Here is a 24,265-nt window from a genome sequence, read left to right on the forward strand (position 1 = left end):
CAGAAGATGTCTAGAATTTGATACTTGAGATGATTTTGCTAGTGAAATAAATATTCTAACAGGCACAGGTAAATATACCTATTAATTTTAGGTTGTTTTGTGGATAGTATCAAATAGATGAGACTCAGGTGTGGTTTTAGTTTGGGAAACTTAGCACATTTCCTCGGCAGAGATTTCTTTTTTTCTTTCTGTTTTCATCTTCACATACTAAAACAAATGCAGTTTTTGAGTAAGGTTATCCAAAGCATAATGAGATTCGAAAATAAAAGGGTTATGGCTAATCTGGGATTTTCCCATTCCCAAGTCTCAAGGAACAATCCTTTTTCATATACTAGTATTTAATTCTTCCCATCCTTATGGACACATCAATCCCTTATCAAGAGGTAAAGGCTAATTCTCTTCCCCTTGAATCTGTGCTGGCCTTATCACTTGCATCGAGCAACGGAATGTGACGGAAATGACCTCAAAGCCTGATCTTGTCCTTAAGGAGCCTAACAAAGCCTGCCTTTGCTTTCTCGGAAGCCAGACTTTGTTAAAGAAGTCAGACAATTTTGTGGAAGAGAGGCCACTTGGAAAGAGCCCCAGGAATGTGAGGCTGAAGGGCCAGGAGGTAGACCAGCCATTCCAACCACCCTCTGAGGTGGCAGGCATCGCTAGGAATTCACACGTGCTGGCCCTTCCCTGGAAAGCCCTGCTCTCTCTTTTCCTAACATCTCTACTTATCCTTCAAGACTCAGCTTCAGTTTCACTAATTTTAGGTCTCTCGGAGAAGCCTGGAAATGTGATGGCTATTGCCCAATTCTTCTAGCCTAAAGGTAGAGTGGGAGAGATAAAGGAGGCTTCACATGGAATGTTGAAATCATTTTCTATATATTCATTATTTAGGAAATGATTACTAATTGCCAGTACTACTAGTATAAAATACTAATACAACCACATACTGGGAACTATATGGAGATAAGTGCTATATATATTATTATGCAACAAATAGTATATATGAAATTTGTATAGTTAATATTTGAATTACTATGTAGTAATAGAATTAAATAGGCTATGTATGAATAACGACTTTATAATAGTTATTATGTGTGGCACTCTACCTATTAATGTAATAGTTATTTACTAAATAATAGTTATTAAGGGATGGATAAAGGGCCAAATATTATAAGGCAATAAATAATACTTGGATAGTTAATCTTACCTTATAATTATATAAAATATCTATTTCCTAGGGCTCAAAGCCAAAACCCATAGATAATCTGCTTCAACTTTGTTTTTTTAAAAAAAAAATTAATGTTTATTTCTGAGAGAGAGAGAGAGAGCATGAGCTGGGAAGGGACAGAGAGAGGGGGACACAGAATCCAAAGCAGGTTCCAGGCTCTGAGCTATCAGCACAGAGCCCGCCGCGGGGCTCAAACTCATGAACTATGAGATCATGACCTGAGCCGAAGCTGGACGTCCAACCCACTGAGCCACTCAGGTGCCCTTCAACTCTTAACTATCATGCTTTCTTAGTGCAGAATTTCAGCCTCCATTGACTAATCCCTCTAGCTGTGCTGCCATTCCTGTGCATTAGCTTAAAGCAGTTTCTATTTAGTGCCCAGGACTTTTGAAAAAATCATACTAACAGTCAATAAAGGAGCAAGATTATGTTAATCTAGACTATCCCACTCTACCAAGGTATGTCATAGTAAAGACGTTAAATAATTACCATATAACTGATAAAATATGGAAAGAAGGTTACAAGAAAAACAATATTGTCTCATGAAATCTTATCGGACCATGATGGGGCATCTCAATGCCCTTGTCTTCCAAGCTGGAAACAGATATTGTGCCTCAAAATGATCATGCTAATTAAAGAAATAATGACATGTCAGTGTAGAATGTTCCTGTTTCTGATTCCTCCCATCTGTACCTAGTTAAGTGTTGATGTTGTCCTCATCATGTACATCTGCCAATCAACACACTCAGTGGCCGCAAAGATATAGGTGAGCTAATGATGCCAATGACCAAGTCCCTTACCAGTACCTCCCACAAACGTGTTCTCTCTCTTTAAAATCCTCTTACTAGAATAAGAAGCAGTAATAGTATAATGTCTTGACTTCCACTAGTTTCCAAGAGTTAGCAGAGAGAGAACCCAGTAAATTAAGGTCTAAAGTTAACTTTTTTCCAGCATCTACTATAAACTGGGCTCTTTGACTTTTAAGGCACAGAAATTCATTCAAACTAGAGAAGATAAATTGGGAAGGTAGGTGGAAATAATTTAGGGCAGCAGGAAAAAATTGTTTTAAAAAGAAATGCTATACACCATGACCAATTAGGAATTATTCCTGAAGTGTAAGGATAGTTCTACATATAAAAATTGATCAAGATAATATGCCATATCAAAAAGGAATGAAGGAAAAAAGAACATATCATCCTCTCAATTGACGCAGAAAAAGCATTTGACAAAATCTGACACCTCTTTCATGATAAAAACACTCAACAGGACAGATTGAAGGAAGATTCCTCAACATAATAAAGCCCATATATGAAAAATCCACAGCAGACATCATACTCAAGATGGGAAGCCTTTCCTCTAAGATCCAGAACATGGCAAAGAAACACAGAGAACATCTGATTTACAATTTAATGCTTGGTTTAGTAAAAGTTAACAAAAACAATTAATATTATTATTCTGTGTTAGTACAGAATAAAGCGCCGGCCAATCTTCACCTTTTAACATATTAGCATTCCTAAATAGGCATAAAATCCCCTTAGTGGTAACCAAGTACCAGGCAGGGGAGTGGCCGATCCTGAGCTCTGTCAGTAAGTGGGTGTGCTGTCAGTAGAGAATTTAAAATGATAATGAAATCATCTAAGTGGTCTGCTTTTGAAAATCACCATGTACAGGAAATGTGAACCGACTTCATGATAAAATACCCTACCTGGAAAAAAACTTTTTTTGGTCTGGGTTCTAAACAGTTGTGATGATTGTGGAATTTTAATAATAAATGTAAGTTTCACATTAGTTCATTTTTATTACTTATCCCTTCATAAACATTGAATTCTGGGTGGGAGCTATTTGAAGAACTCCTTAGTCATATACCTGATCACCTACCTATCTGCAGATTCAAGTATATGTGTTCATTTTGAGGGCAAGGTTGTAATGTTTGAACTCATTTGGGGTGGTTTCTCTCTCTACACATCCCTGAGTGTAAATCATGAAAAATGATGTAATTTTTCTTTTTTGTGTCAAAATTAAGGAAATGCAAATTTATTTTTTATTGTTTTTTTTTAATGTTCATTTATTTTTGAGACAGAGAGAGACAGAGCGTGAACGGGGGAGGGTCAGAGAGAGAGGGAGACACAGAATCTGAAGCAGGCTCCAGGCTCCGAGCTGTCAGCACAGAGCCCGACGCGGGGCTCAACTCACAAACAGTGAGATCATGACCTGAGCCGAAGTCAGATGCTCAACCGACTGAGCCACCCAGGCGCCCCAAGGAAATGCAAATTAAAACTATGAGGAGATAACAATAAACCCCACTAGAATATCTAGAATTTAAAGAATGAATAGGGGCGCCTGGGTGGCTCAGTCGGTTAAGCTTCCACCTCTTGATTTTGGCTCAGGTCATGATCTCACAATTCGTAAGATCGAGCCTTGAGTGGGACTCAGCACTAATAGTGCTGAGCCTGCTAGGGATTCTTTCTCTCTCCTTCTCTCGCTGTCCTCCCAGGTGTGCATTCTCTCTCTCTCTCTCTCTCTCTCTCTCTCTCTCTCTCAAAATCAATAAATAGACATTAAAAAAATAACTGATAACATCAAGTGTTGACAAAGATGCAGAGCATTGCTGGTGATCTATACCTCTTTGGGAAAATTGTTTTGTATCTACAAAATTTGAACATATTCATACTCCATGACCCAGCAATTACTCCCCCGAGCAAACATCCAACAGAAATGCGTATGTACACCAAAACACAGTAAAAAATGTTTGAAGCAATATCATTTGTGACTGCCTTGTACTAGAAATATTTCAAACTTCTGTAAAGAGTCGAATGAACCAATCAGTTGTGGTAGATTTATACAATGGAATGACACACAGTAATGAAGGAAACGCTGCTGTGCTCAACCACCATAATGAATCTCAAAAATGTAGTGTTGACCCATAGAAGCCTTAGACAAAATGATGCATAGTTTACAATTCCACATATATAAATACGAAAACTGGAAAAATTCTTCTGTGGCATTAAAACTCAGGGCAATTCAGACAGTTTAACTATGGCCTGGGAGGAGCATGAAGATTTTCTGGGCTTCTCAGAATGCTTGATTTCTTGACCTAGCTGGTGTTTACATGGATGTGTTCCCTTTGTGATAATTCAATAACCTGTACTTTTGTATACCTTTCTGAATGTATAATTCAATAAAAATGTTTAAAAACATGGCCTGGGCACCTGGATGGCTCAGTTGGTTAAGCGTCCTACTCTTGATTTCAGCTCAGGCCATGATCTCATTGTTGGTGAGATTGAGCCCAGGTGGGGCTCTGTTCTGTGTGTGGAGCCTGCTTGGAATTTGCTCTCTTCCACTCTCTGCCTCTCTCTCTCTAAATAAATAAACATTAAAAAAAAATAAACATAGCCAACCATTAGGGTATAAACAAAATATCTCACAGGCACTGCATTTTGGGGATATGATTATACAATCTGATATGGGTGGCATATCTTACAGATAGAAGTCCCCTTAAGAAAATCTGAAACAAAGAAATCCATATTTACAAGACAAATTAACCAAGAGGAAAGGAATATTATTTAAGCAGTATTAAATACATCTTTTAAGAAATAATATATTCTTTCATTGTGCATGAAAATGTAATGTGATTTTCAAATATTTTATTCCAATACTCAGAATCTATTATGTAATTTTTTAAGTAAATTAAGTATTCCACCCTACACCTCACCTCTCTCTGTTTTGTTTTGTTTTTTTTTTTTTACTGGCATATTTATTTTATGAGACTCTAATGGAGCATCATCACCATCTTTAGTATCATCATCATTATCCCAGCGCATTTTCATCATGCTTAAGAGTAACAAAGAGCTTTTAGGAAGGCAAGTATTAGATTCACATTCTGCATTAGCAAACAGACTCAGACTGGCTAAGATTTTTTTCATATCGCACTCCTTATATGAGGTGCAACTGCACCTTAGTCTAGTAGTCTCTCCTCATTAGCTCTTGAATCTGTTAAGTTTCTTGATTCCAAGCCACATAGACCTACTCTGTTACCTCAAGTCAAAAAGAGAGGGGAAGGAAGGAAAGTAGGAAAGAAAGAAAGAAAGAAAGAAAGAAAGAAAGAAAGGGCAAAGGGAAAGGAAAAGGAAAAGGAAAAGAAATGATGCAGAATCCATCTGGTCTTTGTGTTGTGCTGGGAAGACTCTGAAATCCAAAAAGATTCCTGCTCTGGATTCCACATCCCAGGAACGAGGCTTGATGGGTTGTTTGGGTTTTATGCCCACTCCCTGACTATCCTAAGGGACCAGGAAGGATTTGAATCCCTTCATTCCTGAGAGGAGGCATTTAGCCTTGGGGAATTTCCCAAAAGGGATATTAGAGTTAAGGACTTCCCCTAATGGGATATTAGGGTACTGCTGATGATCAAGGTGAACGGGAGTCTGAGGGATGATGTAGGTAAGACACAAGGTTATAATCAACTTGACTGCACAGACATTTAAAGTTGCTTTGTAGACTGAACTGATTCTCAGTTTTAACTAATGAAATACAAAATAAGGTTCATGTCAATTATCTTAAAGATTTAACAGGGTGAAAAACAAATAGAGCAACAATAACAACAGAAAAGCTAATGGATATCTAAGAGAATATAAAACAGCAGTCAGTAATTCAGGGACTACTCGGTATTTACCCAAAGAATACAAAACCACTAATTCAAAAAGATCTGTGTGTCCCTATGTTTACTGCAACATTATGCACAATAACCAAGATAGGGAAGTAACCTAGGTGTCCACAGACAGATGAATGGATAAAGAAGATGTGAGATATATTTATATATATATATATATATATATATGTATATATACATATATATGTATATATATATATGTATATATATATATATACATATATATATATGAATATTATTCAGCCATAATGAAGGGTGATATCTTGCCTATTGCAACAACAGGGATGGGCCAAGAGTATTATGCTAAATGAAGTAAGTCGGATAAAGACAAATACCATAGGATTTTCCTCATATGTGGAATCTAAAAAAAAAAAAAAAAAAACCCAAATAAATGAATGAGCAACCAAAAAGTAGAATCAGACCTATACATACGGAGAACAAGGTTGGCTTGGGGATGGGCAAAATGGATGAAGAGGGTTGAGAGGTACAGGCTTCTAGTTACAGTATGAGTAAATCACAGGAATAAAAGATACAAGGAACACAGTCAATGATATGGTGATATCATTGCATGGTGACAGATGGTAGCTATACCCGTGGTGAGCACAGCATAACATATAGAGGTGTTGAATCACTATGTTGTACACCTGAAACTAATGCAACATTGTGTGCCAACTATGCTCAAAAAAAATAAAAAAACAAACCAAAGCACAATGAAATAATGCAGTGGCCACGAAAGAGGTCAAGGCTGCAGCAATAGTTTAGGAAAACAGCAGCTGCAATAGTTTAGGAAAACAGGTGGAATTTTAAAAGCATGTATTTGTTTGTACTTAGGGCTGGGAATATGTGAGTCTTTGATATAATTTTCAGTACGATCAATATAGTTTTGAATATAATCATGGTTGAGATCATTGTGAATATTATTTTGCTGGAGCTGCCATGACAAAGACAAAGTGGCTGAAACAACAGAAACTTATTATCTCACAGTTCTGGAGACTAAAAACCCAAGATCAAGATGTCAGCAGTGTTGGTTCCTCGTTAGGACTTAGAGGGAGAATCTGTTCTTTCCTTCTCTCTCAGCTTCTTTGCCAGCTTTCCTGGCAATCGGCATATCACCTGGATCTCCACCTTCATATGCATATGGTGCTCTCTATGTGTGTGCGTCTGTCTCTGTCCAAATCTCCTCTTTATATAAGTACAGAAGTCATGTCCACCCTAATGACCTTTGCATTCTGAGGTACTGGGGGTTAAGGTTTAAACATCTTTTAGGGGGACTTAATTCAACACGTAACAGGGAGGATGCTTGTTATCAATCAAGAGTAATACTTCGTAATTTATAATATCTTTTTCTGGGGACCAGAAAGCATGTTCAACAATGCTTCATTATTAGGAACAGCTTGGTTTGTGAGAAGGTCAAGGATTTTACTAGGCTCAAATGACAACACCAAGGCTGCAAATACTATGCCCTGAGGTCGGACCTTTGTTAATTCTAAGTTCCTAATTTCATGTTTATTGCAAAACATAAAGTTCTTTCATTGAAAAGTATTGGCTTTGCTATTTAACACCTTTGTTTTATTTAGAGAATTCATCCCTTCATTTCAATCTGTTTTCCCAAACTTGAGGATTTTGCTATTGTTAATAATTTTCGGTCCTTAAGTATGATATTGTTGGTAGGGAGGCTTCATAAGTTTGGAATTTCACAATGACAGCTAACATTTATTAAAGCATTATTTAAAAAAATATTTTTTTTCTTAATGTTTATTTGTGACACAGAGACAGAGCATGAGTGGGGGAGGGGCAGAGAGAGAGGGAGACGAAGAATCCGAAGCAGGCTCTAGGCTCTGAGCTGTCAGCACTGAGCCCAACGCAGGGCTGGAACTCACAGACCACGAGATCATGACCTGAGCCGAAGTCAGATGCTCAACTGACTGAGCCACCCAGGCGCCCCTATTAAAGCATTATTATGTGTGTCAGGAGCAGAGTAAGATCTTTATACAGATTATCTCATTTAATTCTTGAATTATTCTCACTTTACACATGAGGAAGCTGAGACTGGACAGTTCCATGGAAGTCAAGTTCTGTAGCTATTAATAGTGAGAAAGAACGTGGACTCAGGCGGAGTCTAAAGTCCCGCTGTCATCATTATACAGGATTGCTAATTAGACAGTTTCAGTAAATTAAGATTACCCCCCAATTTGTCTTTCAGTTCCCTGCTCACAAAGGAGCAAGTTTTATTTATAACCAGAAATTATGTGAAACGCTTGCTGGGTAGTAACAGCCATGTTGCAGTCAACTGCTCTGCATATAATCGTCTGGAAAAGAGCTAGAGAAAAGGCTGAGGGAGGAGAAGTGGGGGCTGGAAGGAAGGAGGGAGTCTATCCTGTCACTGGGAAGTTTTTCAGCACACACAGGACAGCTTGGGAGCGTTCTTGTCCTCTTCTTCCCAGACCCTCAGGAGGGATAGAAGGAATCTAGAAGGAATCTACGTCTCAAAGGGGTCAGATCCTGGGCCAGTGCCTGAGGCTGACCAGCTGACAGCTGGCTCGGGAAAGTCAGAGGAAATAAGACTCGGGTTGGAGTGTAAATATTGTGTTGGAATACTCTTTAGGTACAATCCTTTTATTATAAAATGGGTTATTTTTTCTTTGGACCCAGATTAGCACTTCTCTGGGCTATTTCACGTAAGACATTTGGTGTCGGGAAATGAATGTGTCTCTGCCCTCCATCCGCATCAAATTAAACTTCTGTTGATTTAAGGGGGAGATACGATTGCCTCAAATAAACTTTTATCTACCATGGGTGGCAAGGGATGAAAAAATAACAATGAATCCTTTTCTTTCCAAAGTCTGGAGAGAGTGGGGAGAGGGGGGGCGGGATGTACTAAAGTTTCTTTGGGCAAGCTTCAACTTTGGAGTGTGCCCCAGGTCTTACCCAGGAAATACGACACACCCAGAATGCACGGGCGTGCAAGAAGAAATTAATCTTAACGTCAGGAACACTTTGCATTTGGAAATTCTCTATTTCAAAAAGCATCAGCTTACAAGAGGCCTGGCTACTTCCTTAAGCATCTTTGCAACCCAGCATGTGATTTCCCTCCTATTCTAAAAGAAAGATGATTTGCTCTTTATCTCTTTTTCTCCCTGAGTGTGTGCAAATAAATTTCCATGGCCTTCAGCAGATGGGCTTAAGAGCTATACAAAAAAAAAAAAAAAAAAAAAAAAAAAAAAAAAAAAAAAAAATCCTTTATGATCTTTCGTACTTACTCTTTTTTTTTTTTTCCTCCTGGAATGTGCTGAGATATCCAGAGCTGCCTGCCGTGTCAGAGAGTAAAATTGATGACCCAGTTGGATAGTGAATGGAGGATTCTCGACACCAGGTACCAGCCAGCCAACAGGACACAGGCTTGTCCCATGGCAGTAGCAAGTTGCTCCGCAGGCCAATAGCAAGGCTGCAAAATGGCCTGATCCAAACAGGAGCCAGTCCTGACTTCCTGGGCGGCCCGGGCAGTGAGGCACAAAGCGGCTCTCGTTGCTGACACTGCAAGTGCTCTCACAAAGCTCTCCCTGTTGGCTCTGGGCTAGACCTCCCACACCTACAAATAAAACAGAGGGAGATTAACTTGCATTAGAAACCAAGTGAATAACTTAAGAGGTAATTTTTTTAAATGCTCGTTTATCTAGATCCTGCTCTTCTTTTATTCAACTTCAAGGTATGCAAATATGACACCTTGTGATACTTCTAGTCCTGTGCAATGGTGTGCTAACATGGCTGCTGTCCTCTGTGCCTTTCAGGGTCGAAATCTTATTTAGCTCTCAATTAGCAGGAAGTATGCAAAACAAAGTATATGTGGAGGGGAGACGTGGCTATGCTGACGGGGAGGGTGTTATGGATGAGTGTTCACAAACTGAAACCACCGTTTCTTCCTTTACTCTTGGCCCCGCCCCCTCGGTGATCTTAAGCCCGAAGCAGGTAGTTTCCTGGTAGCAACCACCAAGGAGATACAGGATGGCCTAACCCTGTTTCTTCTGAATTGTCATTTTAACATCTTTAATTTGGAAGTGCCTCTGTCATCTGTTAGGCTAACCAAAAAGCGTTATACATTTGTGTTATGATATCAAAAGGCAGGCACTTTGGGATAATTAGATACAAAGTGCTAAATTACTTACAGAGCCTTTTATTACCTTCACATTATGACTTTACGTCTATTCCAAAAAAAGAAGGGGGGGGGGAAAGAAAAAGGCAAAAGAAAAGACTGAATGTTGGAGTTACTATCATGCCGTACTTCTGAACTTAAACTCTTGGAAGGATTGCCTTTGCTGCGAATCTTACTAGGTAAGCAAAGTTAACTTCCATGTTCCTGAATTCTCCCTTTGCAAAATGGTATTTAGACCATCTCATGTTAACCCACCTAGTTCAAACCTATTTTGGAAGCCAGTTGAATAGAAGTAAACTTCAAAAGATTAATATTCAGAAAATGATGTTCCCTTTACTCCAGAAAATGAGAGTGCTTCGTGTAGCCAAAAGAGCGGCCCTTCTGCTCTTCTCCCCTCTGCATTTATGTTCAGAGAGAGGAAGCACATTTCTCCACAGAGGACAGTGCACAAAACAGCATGAGGAAGTGCTGGGACAGGGAAACCGTTCATGACAGTGAAGTATGAGCAGGGAAATGTTGGTACTATTCTCTGTCCCAGCTTCTAACTCCCTGACCCCAGGAGGGAAGGCACTCTAACTCCACTTTTTTTTTTTAAATGTCTGTCACAGGGAAAGCCTTCTCCCTTAACAGTGTGTACATGGCATCTCCAAAACAACCGTTTCTAGGTTCTCCGTATTCTGCAAAAGTACCATTCTGATTCTTTCATTCTCTGTGCAGATGCTCCCAATGATTTTATGTCTCGACTGACTTCATGGAGGTCCTAAATATTGGGAAATCTCTTATACAGTGCATGTAAATTAAACCCATCGAGAGAAATCTCATGCACACAACCTTTGGTACACATTACTCAACACAATTTGCCTTGGGCGTGCCAGGGACTGGGATAATGTTGCATTGGGAAATACTGCACCAATGTGATAAGGACCCACGCGCTTTCTCAAGGAGTCCCTGTTTCTAGGTTAGAGATTATAACTAAGTAACCGAATAAAGGGCTGAAAAGACATTAAGGGAAATAAGCTTTCAGGGTATTTTTAGAGAATGATTCTTCACAAACTCCTATAAAATGAACTATTATGTTCATAATGATTTCATGAAGGATATGATCTCTGGCAACATATGTTTCAGAAATGCAACTGCCAGGGTGTCTGGGTGGCTCAGTTGGTTGAGTGTCCTTTTCGTGTCTCGTCATGATCTCATGGTTGTGGGGCGATGGGATTGAGCCCCACGTTGGGCTCTGCCCTGGGCGCGGTGCCTGGTTGGGATTCTCTCTCTCCCTCTTTCTCTGCCCCTCCCCCAATTGCACTCGTGATCTCTCACTCCCCTCTCTAAAAACAAAAAAAGGAAGAGAAGAGAAGAGAGGAGGAGAACAACTGCCTTAGCCGAATCAGCTGGCTAGGCCCTCAGCAGCTATTTTTTTTTAATGTGCCTCCAACCATAAGAATTTGCCATGGTTAGTAATTATCAATCATAAGACATTAGTAAAATTGGAGCGATGATAAGAAATGACCCATAAGCTAGTTTTTATGTTGTGAAAATAAGTAAGGAAATTTTAAAGCTTAATCTTATCTGTGTGTCAGTCGTGGTGCATATAAGTGCAAATGACTCAGATAAAGCAGCAAGCCACAAGGACTCACTCGGTCATGAGTAACATGTATAACTCAACCCCAGGGTTTCACTTCTAAGTTTGAGATCAGGTTTCTTGAAGGAAGTGTGGTCAGGTCAGATATACCAAGGGTAAGAAAGAAAGTCAACTTGGGAAGGGGGTGGTTTTAATAGGCAAGAGGGTTGCTACCATTATTATTAAGCATCATGCATGATTCCTAGCACTTTGCATGTCTGATTCTACATACTCATCTCAGTAACTCTATGAAGTTGGTACAATTATCTCTGTATCTCAGATGCCTACCATCGGGGAAGTTAGGTAAATTTTGCAAAGTCTCACAGACCATAAATGCCTCCGGAGAGTCCCAGACCATTCTGATTCCAGATCCCTGAGCGCATGCTTCTGTTGCCCCTCCTCTGGGTGAACATCAAAGGCACTCAGTAAAGGGGAAATGAGATCCCAGGATGGCTGCCCAGCTGATGTGGGAATGAATAGAGGGAAAAATCTCACGGCTGGGCTCTAGAAAACACACGAATTCTACTCACCCATCTTTAAACCAACCCAGTCCCTGCAAGAAACCACTGTTAGGCTGAGTGTTAGCCCACCCAGGCCCTGGAATTCATGCAAACTCCAATTTCATCCTATTCCACTGACCTTGTTTAGCATCTCATCTCTGGCTCCCAGTCACTGCCTTTCACCTCCTTATGTTCTTGGCTTCTGTCACACCTTTCCGGTTTCTCCTCCATTTACTCCCTTGGAAGGGATTCTGTGACTCTGATTTTTGTGTTTCAGCTTCTGCCTTTCACTCTTACATGGGGCAGGCCTGCTCATCACACAGATCTCTGTCTCGGGAAGGATACCGCACTATGTTCAGAAGAGTTTGTTTCTGTTAATGTTTATTTCTTTATTTTCAGAGAGAGAGGGAGAAAGAGAGCATATGCGCATGAGCAAGGGAGGAGCAGAGAGAGAGGGAGAAAAAGCATCCCAAGCAGGATTTGCATTGTCAGCACAGAGTCCAACTCAGGGCTCAGTCTTACAAACAGAGGTCACAATCTGAGCCAAAATCAAGAGTTGTGTGCCTAATTGCCTGAGCCACCCAGGTGTTCCTAGAAAAGAATATGTTTTTTAATTTGTTTATTTTTGAGAGACAGAGCACAAGCAGGGGAGGGGCAGAGACAGAGGGAGACACAGAATCCGAAGGAGGCTCCAGGCTCTGAGCTGTCAGCTGAGAGCCAATGTGGGGTTTGAACCCATGAACCGTGAGATCATGACCTGAGCCAAAGTCAAACACTTAACCAATTGAGCCAGCCAGATGTCCTTAAAAGTATATTTAAATCATTAGTAACTCTATTTGGACATTTTTTAAGAAGTTGTTAAGCCGTTGCGTTTAAACCTGGTAAAATCATTTTATTTAATTTTATTAATTTTATTATTTTTTGGTAAATCAGTAAATTTGTTTTTTTTTTTTTGTCAGTTTGATCATTTGGCAACTAATTCTTTCCTCATTTCCTGACTAGGAGCTGGGGAGTGACGGCTGAACAAGGCTCAGCCCAGCGGCTTCCTTCCTAATGTTAGGCTATACTTCCTGGAAGAACAGGAGGAATTCCTGAGAGTCAGACCCTGGGGACAATGTGGCACTGTAAGGGACACAAAGAGGCATTCCATCAGGTGGCGGGAAGGAGTAGGTCTAATTGCCTACAGTCCAGTAGGCTCTGAATATTGTTGTATTGCCTACAGTCCAGTAGCTCTGAATATTAGGAGGACTCCCATGACGCTTCCCAGGAACGGGGCTGCAGCGTGTCCCCTCCAAGTCATTCAGAAAGAGGCAGAATTTAGAGGCATGTAAATCACTGAGTTCCCTTTCCTTACCGGGGTCCTAGATGAGCATGCCAAGAAGTAACAGTTTAAAAGGAATGGCTTAACAACTTTTATAAAAATGTCCAAATATAGTTATGATGGTTACATACATTTTTCTGAGCGCAATTAACATTAACATTCAAACATTTCAAGGTGCCTCAGTGGCTCAGTCAAGTGCCCAAGGTGGCTCAGTCAGTTAAGCGTCTGGCTCAAGTAGTGATCTCATGGTTTGTGAGATTGAGCCCCGGCAGGCTCTGTGCTGACAGTGCTGAGTTTGCTTGGGATTGTCTCTCTCTGAGCCACACCCCCCCCCCCCCCCCCCCCCCCCCCGTCTCTGCTCCTTCTGGCTCATATGCTCTCTCTCAAAATAAATACATAAAAGTATATATATTTAGCATTTCAAGTGGAAAAATTTCAGTTTATATTTATTTTTGTTTCATAATTTTAAACGTCTTGCTGAATCACTACATTGTACACCTGAAACTAATGTAACACTATGTGTTAACTACACTGGAATTAAAATTAAAAAAAAAAATTAAAACATCATTCTCATTTTACTAACATTTTAGCATCTAAATTTTCATATTTCTCGGGTTTCTAAGTAGTTTTCTTACCTTTCCCTTATAATTTTACATCATGATTAAATATCAAATTAATTTAAATAGCAGATTAATCACAAATCATCCAATCCATTAAAATGTTCCCTTCTAAGTATCCTTGCTTTCTTCCTGTTGATTCGAGAAGTTTTATATTTTTAAGTTGAAACTTTTTGCAAATTGCTACCCAATTTTCTGTTTCTGAAAATCTTGTTAGAAACCAAAATATCAGAAAAAAAAATAGGAAAGAAAGAAACCAAAATGTCAGCATTTTATCTCTGATAGGACTCTTGGATAATTCTGCTTATTTCAGATGACCTGTAAATTAAATTTAAATTTTTATTTTTAATAAATTTAAATTTTAATAAATTTAAATTTAAATTTTTAATTTAATGAAAATTCAACTGAATGCTAATTATAAATGAATTCTAAGTAAAATTTGAATTTTCTGAGTTTTAAAATTTAAATTAGCTAAAAATCACTTGCTAAAAATGTAAATTAAGTTTGACATGCCATTTGAGGAATTGGTAAAATAATCCTAAATGTGGTTAAATTCTCAAAAAATAGTCACATACAGAATGGCAAAATCGTTGATGGACAATGTGGTTCATATTGGTACTTTTAGTGAATTTGGGACTTGCTACCAATTTAACATTCAATTAGAATTGTTTTATCAGGTGGCCCCCAAGTTTAGTTTAGCCAATATACAAAAGAATATATTTGATTACGTGTAATTAAAATCAAATATTAGTATTAAAACTGGTGAAAATTGCAGTTTGTAAATTTTGGTCCTTCTACAAATTGATTATTTCAAGAACTGATTTTTAGTGGATTTGCCTACCTTTGTCTCTTAAGACTCTGTAGTTAAAAATACAAACAAAAGCATCAATAACAATGGCAACATCTATTCTAAACAGACAGTGAGCCAGCGCTGTGCCAGGTACTCTGCGGAAGTTGTCTTCCTTGAACCCACACAACTTTTTGAATTAGGTATCATTATTACCATTTTATACAGAAGGGATCTGAGGATCAAAAAGGTTAGTAACCTGGGGCGCCTGGGTGGCTCAATCGGTTAAGCGTCTGACTTCGGCTCAGGTCATGATCTCACAGTTCATGAGTTCAAGCCCCGCGTTGGGTTCTGTGCTGACAGCTCAGAGCCTGGAGCCTGCTTCGGATTCTGTGTCTCCCTCTCTCTCTGCCTCTCCCCCGCCTGTGCTCTGTCTCTCTCAAAAATAAACAAACATTAAAAAAAAAAAAAGTTAGTAATGTAAATTGCCCAGAGGAGGCAGAATTAGGACTGCTTGTCTCGTGTAGCTGCCAAGCTGTGAAATGAAAGATGGAAGCTGCCCACCTCTGCCCTAGATCTACAGAGCGGAGATGAGGAAAGAGGTTGCTCCCATTTCACTGCCTGGATGGAAAGAGCTCAGCATCTCCACAGATTGCAGCATTTGGGGCAAATAGCAAGTGGCTGGGAAGATGGCCAGCCCACTGTTCAGGGAGTAGGAGCAGCAGCAGAGATGACACAGGTGATGGGTCTGGTCCAGGCACCCAGTTGGCGGCGGGGCCAGGCGGTGGCATCTGTTGGCGGTGGCTGCAGCTTCACCTTCAGCACAGCCGGCTGACCGCTGTTGCCTGGCTGCACAGTACGGTTCTCCATTTCCTCCTGTCAGACCATTATGCCTCTCAGATACAAAGGAATGGGCTGTTGCTCTTAATGCAGCCTGGCACTTGTTGCTGTCTGGAATAATGCCAGTCGGCCCTGCATGGGCTGATACGAGAAGATTTCTTGTATTATAACCTCAAAGCTTGAAACTGAAGGGCATATGCAAATTCAGCTCAAGGGATCCTGCTATAGGAGTCATCAGAACAAGAAGGATGGAATGGTTCTATCGTCTAGCAAACTTTTTTGGGGTAGATTGGAATGAGATGTGTAAGGGCTAAGCTATTGTATGAACCTCAGCTCATTATTCATTCCAGCTGGCAAATACCCCTCTTCCTCCTCCGTTTTCTGCCCCTTCTATAACTTTCACTAACCAGCCTGGAGTGGTTATCCTGAGTTTTTCTATTCCAGTGACAGATCTGGGTGTAACCCGTGATTGCCACAGACTCTATCATACCTGCCACATACATGCTGCTTCCTCTTTCCATTGTAGCTTCAGGAGGAATGGGGCTTGAGAAGGAAGAGATGGGCAACTTGGAAGATTTCCTTTTCTTTCTGCCTGGGATGACATGATACCTTATCAGATTATTTTTCTTTTCCAATCCCTCATCTCCTATCCTTCTCAGATTTAATGTCTCTAGTTAGTGAGATGTCAAGTTTATATACATAATATACATAAGCCTATTTTTTTTTAATTTACAGTTCGTGGTTTTTAATACATTTTCAAGTTTGTACAACCATCACCACTATTTAATAACAGAACATTATCAGAACCCTATAAAGAAACTATTTCTGGGTGGCTCGGTTGTTTGAGCATCTGACTTTTGGTTTCAGCTCAGGTCATGATCTCTTGGTTTCGTGGGTTCAAGCCCCACAAAGGGCTCTGTCTATGCTGACAGCACAGAGCCTGCTTGGGATTCTGTCTCTCCCTCTCTCTCGGCCCTTACCCCACTTGTGCTGTCTCTGTTTCTCTCAAAAATAAATAAATTTTTAAAAATAAAAAATAAAATAAAAAAAGGGATGTCTGGATGGCTCAGTCAGTTAAGCGTCCGACTTCAGCTCAGGTCATGATCTCAAGGTTCAAGGGTTTGGGCCCTGCTTCAGGCTCTGTGCTGACTGCTCAGAGCCTGGAGCCTGCTTCGGATTCTGTGTCTCCCTCTCTTTCTCTGCCCCTCCCCTACTCACGCTCTCTCTCTCCTTCAAAAATACACATTAAAAAAAATTTTTTTAAGTAAAAAAAGAAACTCTGTTTCTCTAAATTCACATTCACCTCCCTTCCCAAGCCCCTGGCAACTTCTCATCTACTTTCCGTCCCTATAGATTTGCCTATTCTGGACATTTCATAAAAATAGAATCACAATATATGACCTTTTGTATCTGGCTTCTTTTACTTAACATGATGTTTTCTATGCTCATCTGCATCGTAGCCTGCATGGCTACATAATATTTGTATGGCTTTGTATGGCTAAATAACATTCCATTGTATGGATATACAACATTTGTTTATCCTTTTATCAGTTGATGGAAATTTCAGTTGTCTCCACATTTTGGCTACTATGACCACTAATGCTGTAATCATGTATGGGATTGTGTGGACATGTTTTCACTTCACTTGGATAATACCTAAGAGTGGTATTGTTGGGTCATATGGTGCTCCATGTTTAAATTTCTAAGGAACTACTAAATTGTTTTCCCCAGTGGCTGCATCATTTTTCATTCCCACTAGCAATGGTACATAGTGTGGCCAGTTAATAAATTAATGCCAAGTAAAGGCAAGTAAGTTATTGAAATGAGAAATGGGAAAATGTCATTAGTGTGTGATATAAAAATGAAAAAAAAATTACAGTTAGTGACTACAAGACCAGAAATGAGATGGTGTTGCTTATAAAGGAGATATAAGAAAACATCTCGATTAATTGCATGTAAGTGCACAAAGTGTGATTTGTACAGGCAACACTAAGCTAGGAAGCTGCCTTCCACATGTAAGAACAAAATACTAGGAGAAGAAAGGATATCCTGAAATATTCAAGGAAGCTTCCTTGTACTATTGACCTGAGAAATGACAATAGGGGTTGTAAGGAAGAGAGACTTTAAATGTTTGTGAACTATTTTTATTTTGTCAAAATTCCTTGGGTGAATAAAAGAAATCTATATAAATGATGGAGATCTCTGATCCATTTAGGAAATGGAAAACAATGTCCAATGGTAAGAGTTAGACAGATCCAAATTGATACAGAAGTGTTGGAAAATTCCACCACCTCCTGAATAGGAGTAACAGTAAGTCAGTGGAACACTGAGGTAGAATGATTTAATCAAAACATTCATCAAATTTTTACCCCTATACCCAGGGGGAGCAGTCTTTCACAGGTGTTTTATTCATTCATAGATAGAATCACCTAGAAAGGAAATAGTTTCTGAGATAAGTATGAAGAATTTTAATCTGATTAGAATTACTTATGTATTTCGGTTGGTCTGGGGCATTAGTCTTAGCTATCAGGATGTTCTGCATAAAGTTCTCAGAAATTAGTAGGAATTAATACATTAAGTCAGATCTATGATCATCCGGAACAGGCTTATACTCCCTGTTAAGACCACAGGGATGGTTTGTGGGATGGCAATTGAGCTTCTGGCTCTCAACCAGGAAGATTAGAAGCAACTTAGAACTCTTTCTTGTTACTTTCAGAGCCCAGTTTTGTATCTGTCACACCAGCTTTATATAAGCCTTTTACAAAATTCCGTTATATTTTGACTTGCCACCCATATTTGTTGAGACTGGATTTCACTACATGCTAGGGTCCTGAGAAACCAATGGCTTAACCAAGATAGAACTTCATTTCTTTCAAGTAAAGTTCAGGGGTAAGCAATGCAGGGTTGATAAGGTAGCACTGATCCATGGTGTTCTCAGGGACTCAGCCTCATCCTAGTTTACCAGGTTACCTTCACTTGTGTGTGCCCTTACCCTCAGGTACAGACATCACATTTGTGTTCCAGGAAGCAGAAAGGAGGAAGGGATGAGACGGCAACAGGGGTGCCCGAGCTCATTCATAAGGAGTACTAGAGATGCTGTCAGAGAAAACTTCCACTTACGTATCATTGGCCAAAACATGGTCATGATCGTATGACCACACCAAACAACAAGGGAGACTGGGAAATGCATTGTTAATTTCCTAAACCATTTGCCCAGAAAAAAAAAAATGGAGTTTTCCATTTTTGGCACTTTATCTCAATTGTGATAAAGGGAGAACAAATACTGGGGGGACAGACTACGTTATTTGTCATGCCACAGTTTGGAAGTCAAGTGTTAGTCTGGGTTGTGTAATGTAATTCTTCCTTCCAATTTCCCTACATTTGAGCTTCAGCGTTGCCTCCCGCTTCTAATGTAACTAACTGGCTTTATGTTGGATAAGAAGTAACTTAAAGGTCCCTGAGGGTTCTGGTTATGGAATGGGAACTAGATAGGGGTGCACTAAGTGGAATTAACTCTGTGTAATGAGGTTCCCTCTCAATATCATGCTTTTTTTTTTTTCTTTTAATTTTAGAGAGAGAGTGAGCAGGGGAGAGAGGCAGAGGGAAAGAGAGAGAATCTTAAACAGGATCACCCTGTCAGCGCATAGCCTGACATGGGGCTCAATCCCGTGACCTAGAGTCGGTCGCCTAACCGACTGAGCCACCCAGGCAGCCCAATATCATGCTATTGTTATTGAATGGTTGCCCTCACCGCTCATGTATTCTTCCTGTGATTATCAGCTTTAGTTATTTAACTTTAAACAAATTATCAAATCTAACTATTCACAAATCATCCTTCTGCATTGATTCCTACACTTTGTTGTCCATATTTACATGACAGTCATCTCTACATCACTATTAACATTTTGGGTGCTCTCCTTTGGACCTTCTGAAGCATAGATGTTTCTTTTTTGGTAACTGTTAGAACTGAGTGAATAAGCTTTGCCTCAATGGAGGCAGAGAAACACTTTGGATAATTAAAGTTCACCAATTTGGCCAACTTATGGATCATCCAAAGGAAATATCCTCTGTGGTCCAAGAGATGGAAACAGAAAATGTCATTTAAAACGTGGGACTATAGCTAAAAAATATTCCATGTATATTTTAAAGTTGTTAAGAGAGTAGATCTTAAAAGTTTTCATCACAAGAAAAATAAGTATGTATGGGATTGATGGGGGTGGTGGTTAGGAGGGTGGGGAAAATGGGTGATGGGCATCGAGAAGGGCCCTTGTTGGGATGAGCACTGGGTGTTGTATGTAAGTGGTGAATCATGGGAACCTACTCCTGAAGCCAAGACTACACTGTGTGTTAGCTAACTTGACAATAAATAAATAAATAGTTTTTAAAAGTATGTATGGTTATAGATGTTAATGACACATTACTGTGATCATTTTGCAGTATACACACATATCAAATTATGTTGCACATCTGAAGCTAATATAATGTTACATGCCAATTTTATCTCAATCAAAAGTAAATAACATGAAAAATGGGGATATAATTACAGGAGATTTGATAGTGAAACATAAATGTTGAAATCTTTCTTCAGGTGCTGATTAAATTAGATCACCAAGTTAGAAAGAAAAAACAGTCCATTAAAACTATATAAATATAAGAATGATAGTTGAGGAACAGAATAATACTTAAATATTATCCATCCAAATCTTTTTTATTTTATGGATGAGGTTACTGAGATCCAGGGCAGTGAGCTGGAAACACTCATGAAATTAATTAGAAACTTCTTGGGAAAATTTCAATTTTTGCCATTATTGAATAATAGTCACCTGTAAACATAAGATTTGGTCAGAATCTCACAAATAATTTAAAATAATATAAATTACTGATAAATGGGAAAAGTTATGAAAGTGAATCTTGGAGCAAATCCCTAAGCTCCTAAAAATGAGGGAAAGACTTGTTCATAAAAATGACAGCGTTCAGAGGGTGATATTGACATTTAAATATAGTAGTGTCTTATTTGTGCATTCAAAAGAGCAGTCTGTATTTAAGTATGGCTATCTAACTACTTAAATTTAAATGCAAAACAAAACAGAAACCTTTCCCCAATCATTTACTTCTTACACGTTCAGCTTTCCATAGTTTGATGGGCAAGATACCAATTTTGTGTGTGAGATCTAATGAGGAAACTCACCAACTTGGCCATTAGGACATCTATAGCTAACAATTATAAGTAATATTTAGTCCCGTTTATTTCTCCATTAGCTTCTTGGTTTCAATATATTCTTCCAAAGGAACATTTTAGAAATATTTTGTCTTCTTCTGTTGGTTAGAGAGCATTTTCCTTCTTGTTTTAATTGGGTGATGAAGAAAACGATCGCTATGATGTACTTAACAGACCACAGAAAATCTAACCATGAAGCTAAAATAATTGCTGACTTTTTTAATTTAATTTTTTAAGAGAGATCATGAGCAGAGAAGAGGGACAGGAGGAGAGAGGAAGGAAAGGACGGAAGGGAAGGAAGGAAGGAAGGAAGGATGGAAGGAAGGAAGGAAGAAAGAAAGAGAGAGTCTTAAGCAGGCTCCATGCTCAGGGCTTGATCTCACCGCTATGAGACTGTGACCTAAGCCTAAACCAAGAGTCTGACACTCTACCCACTAAGCCATCCAGGCACCCCCCAAATTGCTGACTTTTTATCATTTTTGCATCTTCCATAAAATGTGGGAAAAGGCAATACTAATTCCTGTCATTGCTTTGTGTCCCTATCAATATGTTCAGAAAACTCAAGCCAGTGCACTAAAGATGTAGTTCCTGGTTCTCTTGAAAGGCTTCTCTGTCAATTTTGCTGCTGTGGCCATTCATCTACCTTAAAATTCCTAAACTGAAATGCAAGAGTTATTATTATAAGTTGATATTAAGATACAATAGCCTTTAAAATACATTACCACTTTCTTAACAAATGTTACCAGTATTGCAAAATACAAGAAGAAACAAAAAAATAATAAGAACAGAACGTTCTGTAGGATCTGTGGTTGGTTTGTTCATTCCTTCTCTCTCCCTGTTTTTTCCTTCCTTCCTTTCTTCCTTGTTTCTTTCCTTCCTTCCCTCCTTTCCCTCTCTTCCCTCCCTTTCCTTCCTTCCCTCCCTTTCCTTTTCCTTTCCTTTCCTTTCCTTTCCTTTCCTTTCCTTTCCTTTCCTTTCCTGTGGACTCACTTAAAAGACAGCAAATGCTGTGGCGAAAAAAGAAACACACAAAAATGAGTGCTAGCTGGTTTTTAAAGTATAATTTCTTGCTTAATTGAAGACTGATATCAATTGAACGAATTCTAAAGTACAGGGCGATCTTCATGCCGTTGAATCCAGGGCAAGAAGCTGGGTTATATTGGTTTTTGCAATAGTTATGTGTGGAGATGGCTTATTTCACTTTGTCTTGATATCTTTGTCCCAGAATTCCTGTGAGAACTCAGACGTTATTAAAATCCAGTCTGTCTATTACACATAGATGAAAAATCACAAAATCTCTACCATCAACTAGGTTTGGGGTCTGTGTGTTTCATTATAAGCATCTTGGACTCAGCACCTTTCCAGCCACTTTGGGTAAAGCCCTCTTAGCTGGATTACTCACTGACTTTATACACAAAAATGCAAGAAACCTGACATTCTTGGTGGATAACTTCGATTAATTATCCCCTCTAAACTTGTCCTCCCTCATTGCATCTGTTCTAACAGGTGTCTTTGTCTTTATTATTTATGAATGGGATTATATGGCATCATAGATATTGAGTCTCTCTCTCCCTCCCTCTCCTTCTCCCTCTCCCTCTATCCCTCTCCCTCTCCCTCTCCCTCCCCTTTTTCCCCTCCCTCCCTCTTTCTGGAGCATGAATTATTGCCTAATAGGGAATTATCAAATCATATTGATTGTTTCAAGTCTCAGAGATGTTTCACCCTGAGCTAACTTGTTTCTTTCTTTGTGCCTTACACAAAAGAGGAAATAGCCCAGAAGGTCTCAGACTTGAATTGCTTCTTTGAACCACATGGAGAGCAGCCTCTTTAAGTTTAAAAATACATGAAACTTTTAACTGAAGTTTGCCCTCACTGATAAACACATGATTCTTCCTTTTTCCTTTGTGGGGGTTGCCTGCTTAGATAAATCCTTCTTTGTTGTATTGGTTTTAATGACTAATTTTTGCTTGAATTTTTTTCTCTCTTAAAAATACTCAATGCACATGATAAAAACTTCAAGCATTATAAAGTGTATATAGTTAGTTTCCTTCTACCCCCTGAAACCCAGACCTCTAGCTCATCCCTTGAGAGGGATGTGTCTAATGCTTCCTGCCACATGGAGAAAATTTTCCATTTCTTCACTGTGGATTAAAAACTCTCATGATCTCTCCCCCATCTCTTTTCTTCATTTTTTTCTTCCTCCTCCAGGCATATACCTCTGCTCCAGCCATACCTCTGCTATCTAATTTCTTTCTTTTTAAACTTTATTGAGCTATCTTTGACTTATGAAAATTAAAAATAATTAAGGTGTACAACTTGATCTTTTTTTTTCTTTTTTAATTTTTTTTTAAATTTTTTTTTCAACGTTTATTTATTTTTGGGACAGAGAGAGACAGAGCATGAACGGGGGAGGGGCAGAGAGAGAGGGAGACACAGAATCTGAAACAGGCTCCAGGCTCTGAGCCATCAGCCCAGAGCCTGACGCGGGTCTCGAACTCACAGACCGTGAGATCGTGACCTGGCTGAAGTCCGACGCTTAACCGACTGCGCCACCCAGGCGCCCCAACTTGATCTTTTTTAAGTAAGCTCTACCCTCAACATGGGGCTTGAACCACACAACTCCGAGATCAAGAGCTGAGCCAGCCTGGCACTCCTTGATGTTGTGATATATGTATACAGTGTGAAAAGATCACCACAATCAAGCTAAATAACTCATCAATCACCTCTACATAGTAACCATTCTGGGGGGGTGGGGGGAGGTGACTTAATTCAAGATGTACCATGTTAGCAAATTTTGGATATATAGTACAGTATTGTTAACTATGGTCACTATGCTGTACATTTTATCTCAAGTGGTCTTTCATCTTCCATAACTGAAACTTTGTACCCTTTGAAACTTTGTGCTCCTCATTTCTTTCACCCCTGGCAACAGCCATTCTACTGTCTGCTTCGCGAATTTGACTATTTTAGATTCCACATGTAAGTGAGATCACGCAGTGCTTGTCTGTCTCTGTCTGGCTTATTTTACTTAGCATAATGCTATCCAGCTTCCAGATGAGTCCTGGGTATTTGCTCCTGGGGTTCTCTGCCCCTTGGGTCTTTGCTCTTGTGGGGAGTCAGTCTTCCATTCTCCTGCAAACCTTGCTCAGCCTCCCATGCCCTGTTCAGGTTTTCATTATCATTTCCTTAGATTCACCTCACATATATGTCTCCACTGCTAAACTGTAAGATCTGAGAGGGAAGTTGAGAAACGCGGACTCTGGCTCTAAACTCAGCTCAGTCATTAACTGTATCCCAGAGAAAGACAGAAAACCTCTCAGTGCCCT

At 39.4% G+C, this 24,265-nt stretch overlaps 1 protein-coding gene across 6 annotated transcripts in view; it reads right to left on the reverse strand.

Annotated features, from left to right (window-relative positions):
* LOC125156626 (uncharacterized) overlaps nt 1-9,765 on the reverse strand; it is a 34,699-nt gene extending 24,934 nt beyond the window's left edge. For 4 of the 6 annotated variants that reach the window (XR_007148706.1, XR_007148707.1, XM_047842807.1 and 1 more), the window contains exons 1-2: nt 9,612-9,765; nt 9,149-9,477 (exon numbers count right to left, since the gene is read on the reverse strand). Coding sequence is in view for 2 of the 6 variants with exons in the window: in XM_047842807.1 (XP_047698763.1) it covers nt 9,149-9,477; nt 9,612-9,651 (369 nt within the window). In the remaining 4 variants the exon portion in view is untranslated. Of the gene's footprint in view, nt 1-9,148 lie in introns of all 6 variants that reach the window. The other 2 variants (XR_007148708.1, XR_007148709.1) reach the window with 2 other exon arrangements.
* Between the last annotated feature and the right edge of the window lie 14,500 nt (nt 9,766-24,265).

This window comes from Prionailurus viverrinus, chromosome F2 (genome assembly GCF_022837055.1).
Source record: "Prionailurus viverrinus isolate Anna chromosome F2, UM_Priviv_1.0, whole genome shotgun sequence".
Taxonomy (NCBI): Eukaryota; Metazoa; Chordata; class Mammalia; order Carnivora; family Felidae; genus Prionailurus; species Prionailurus viverrinus.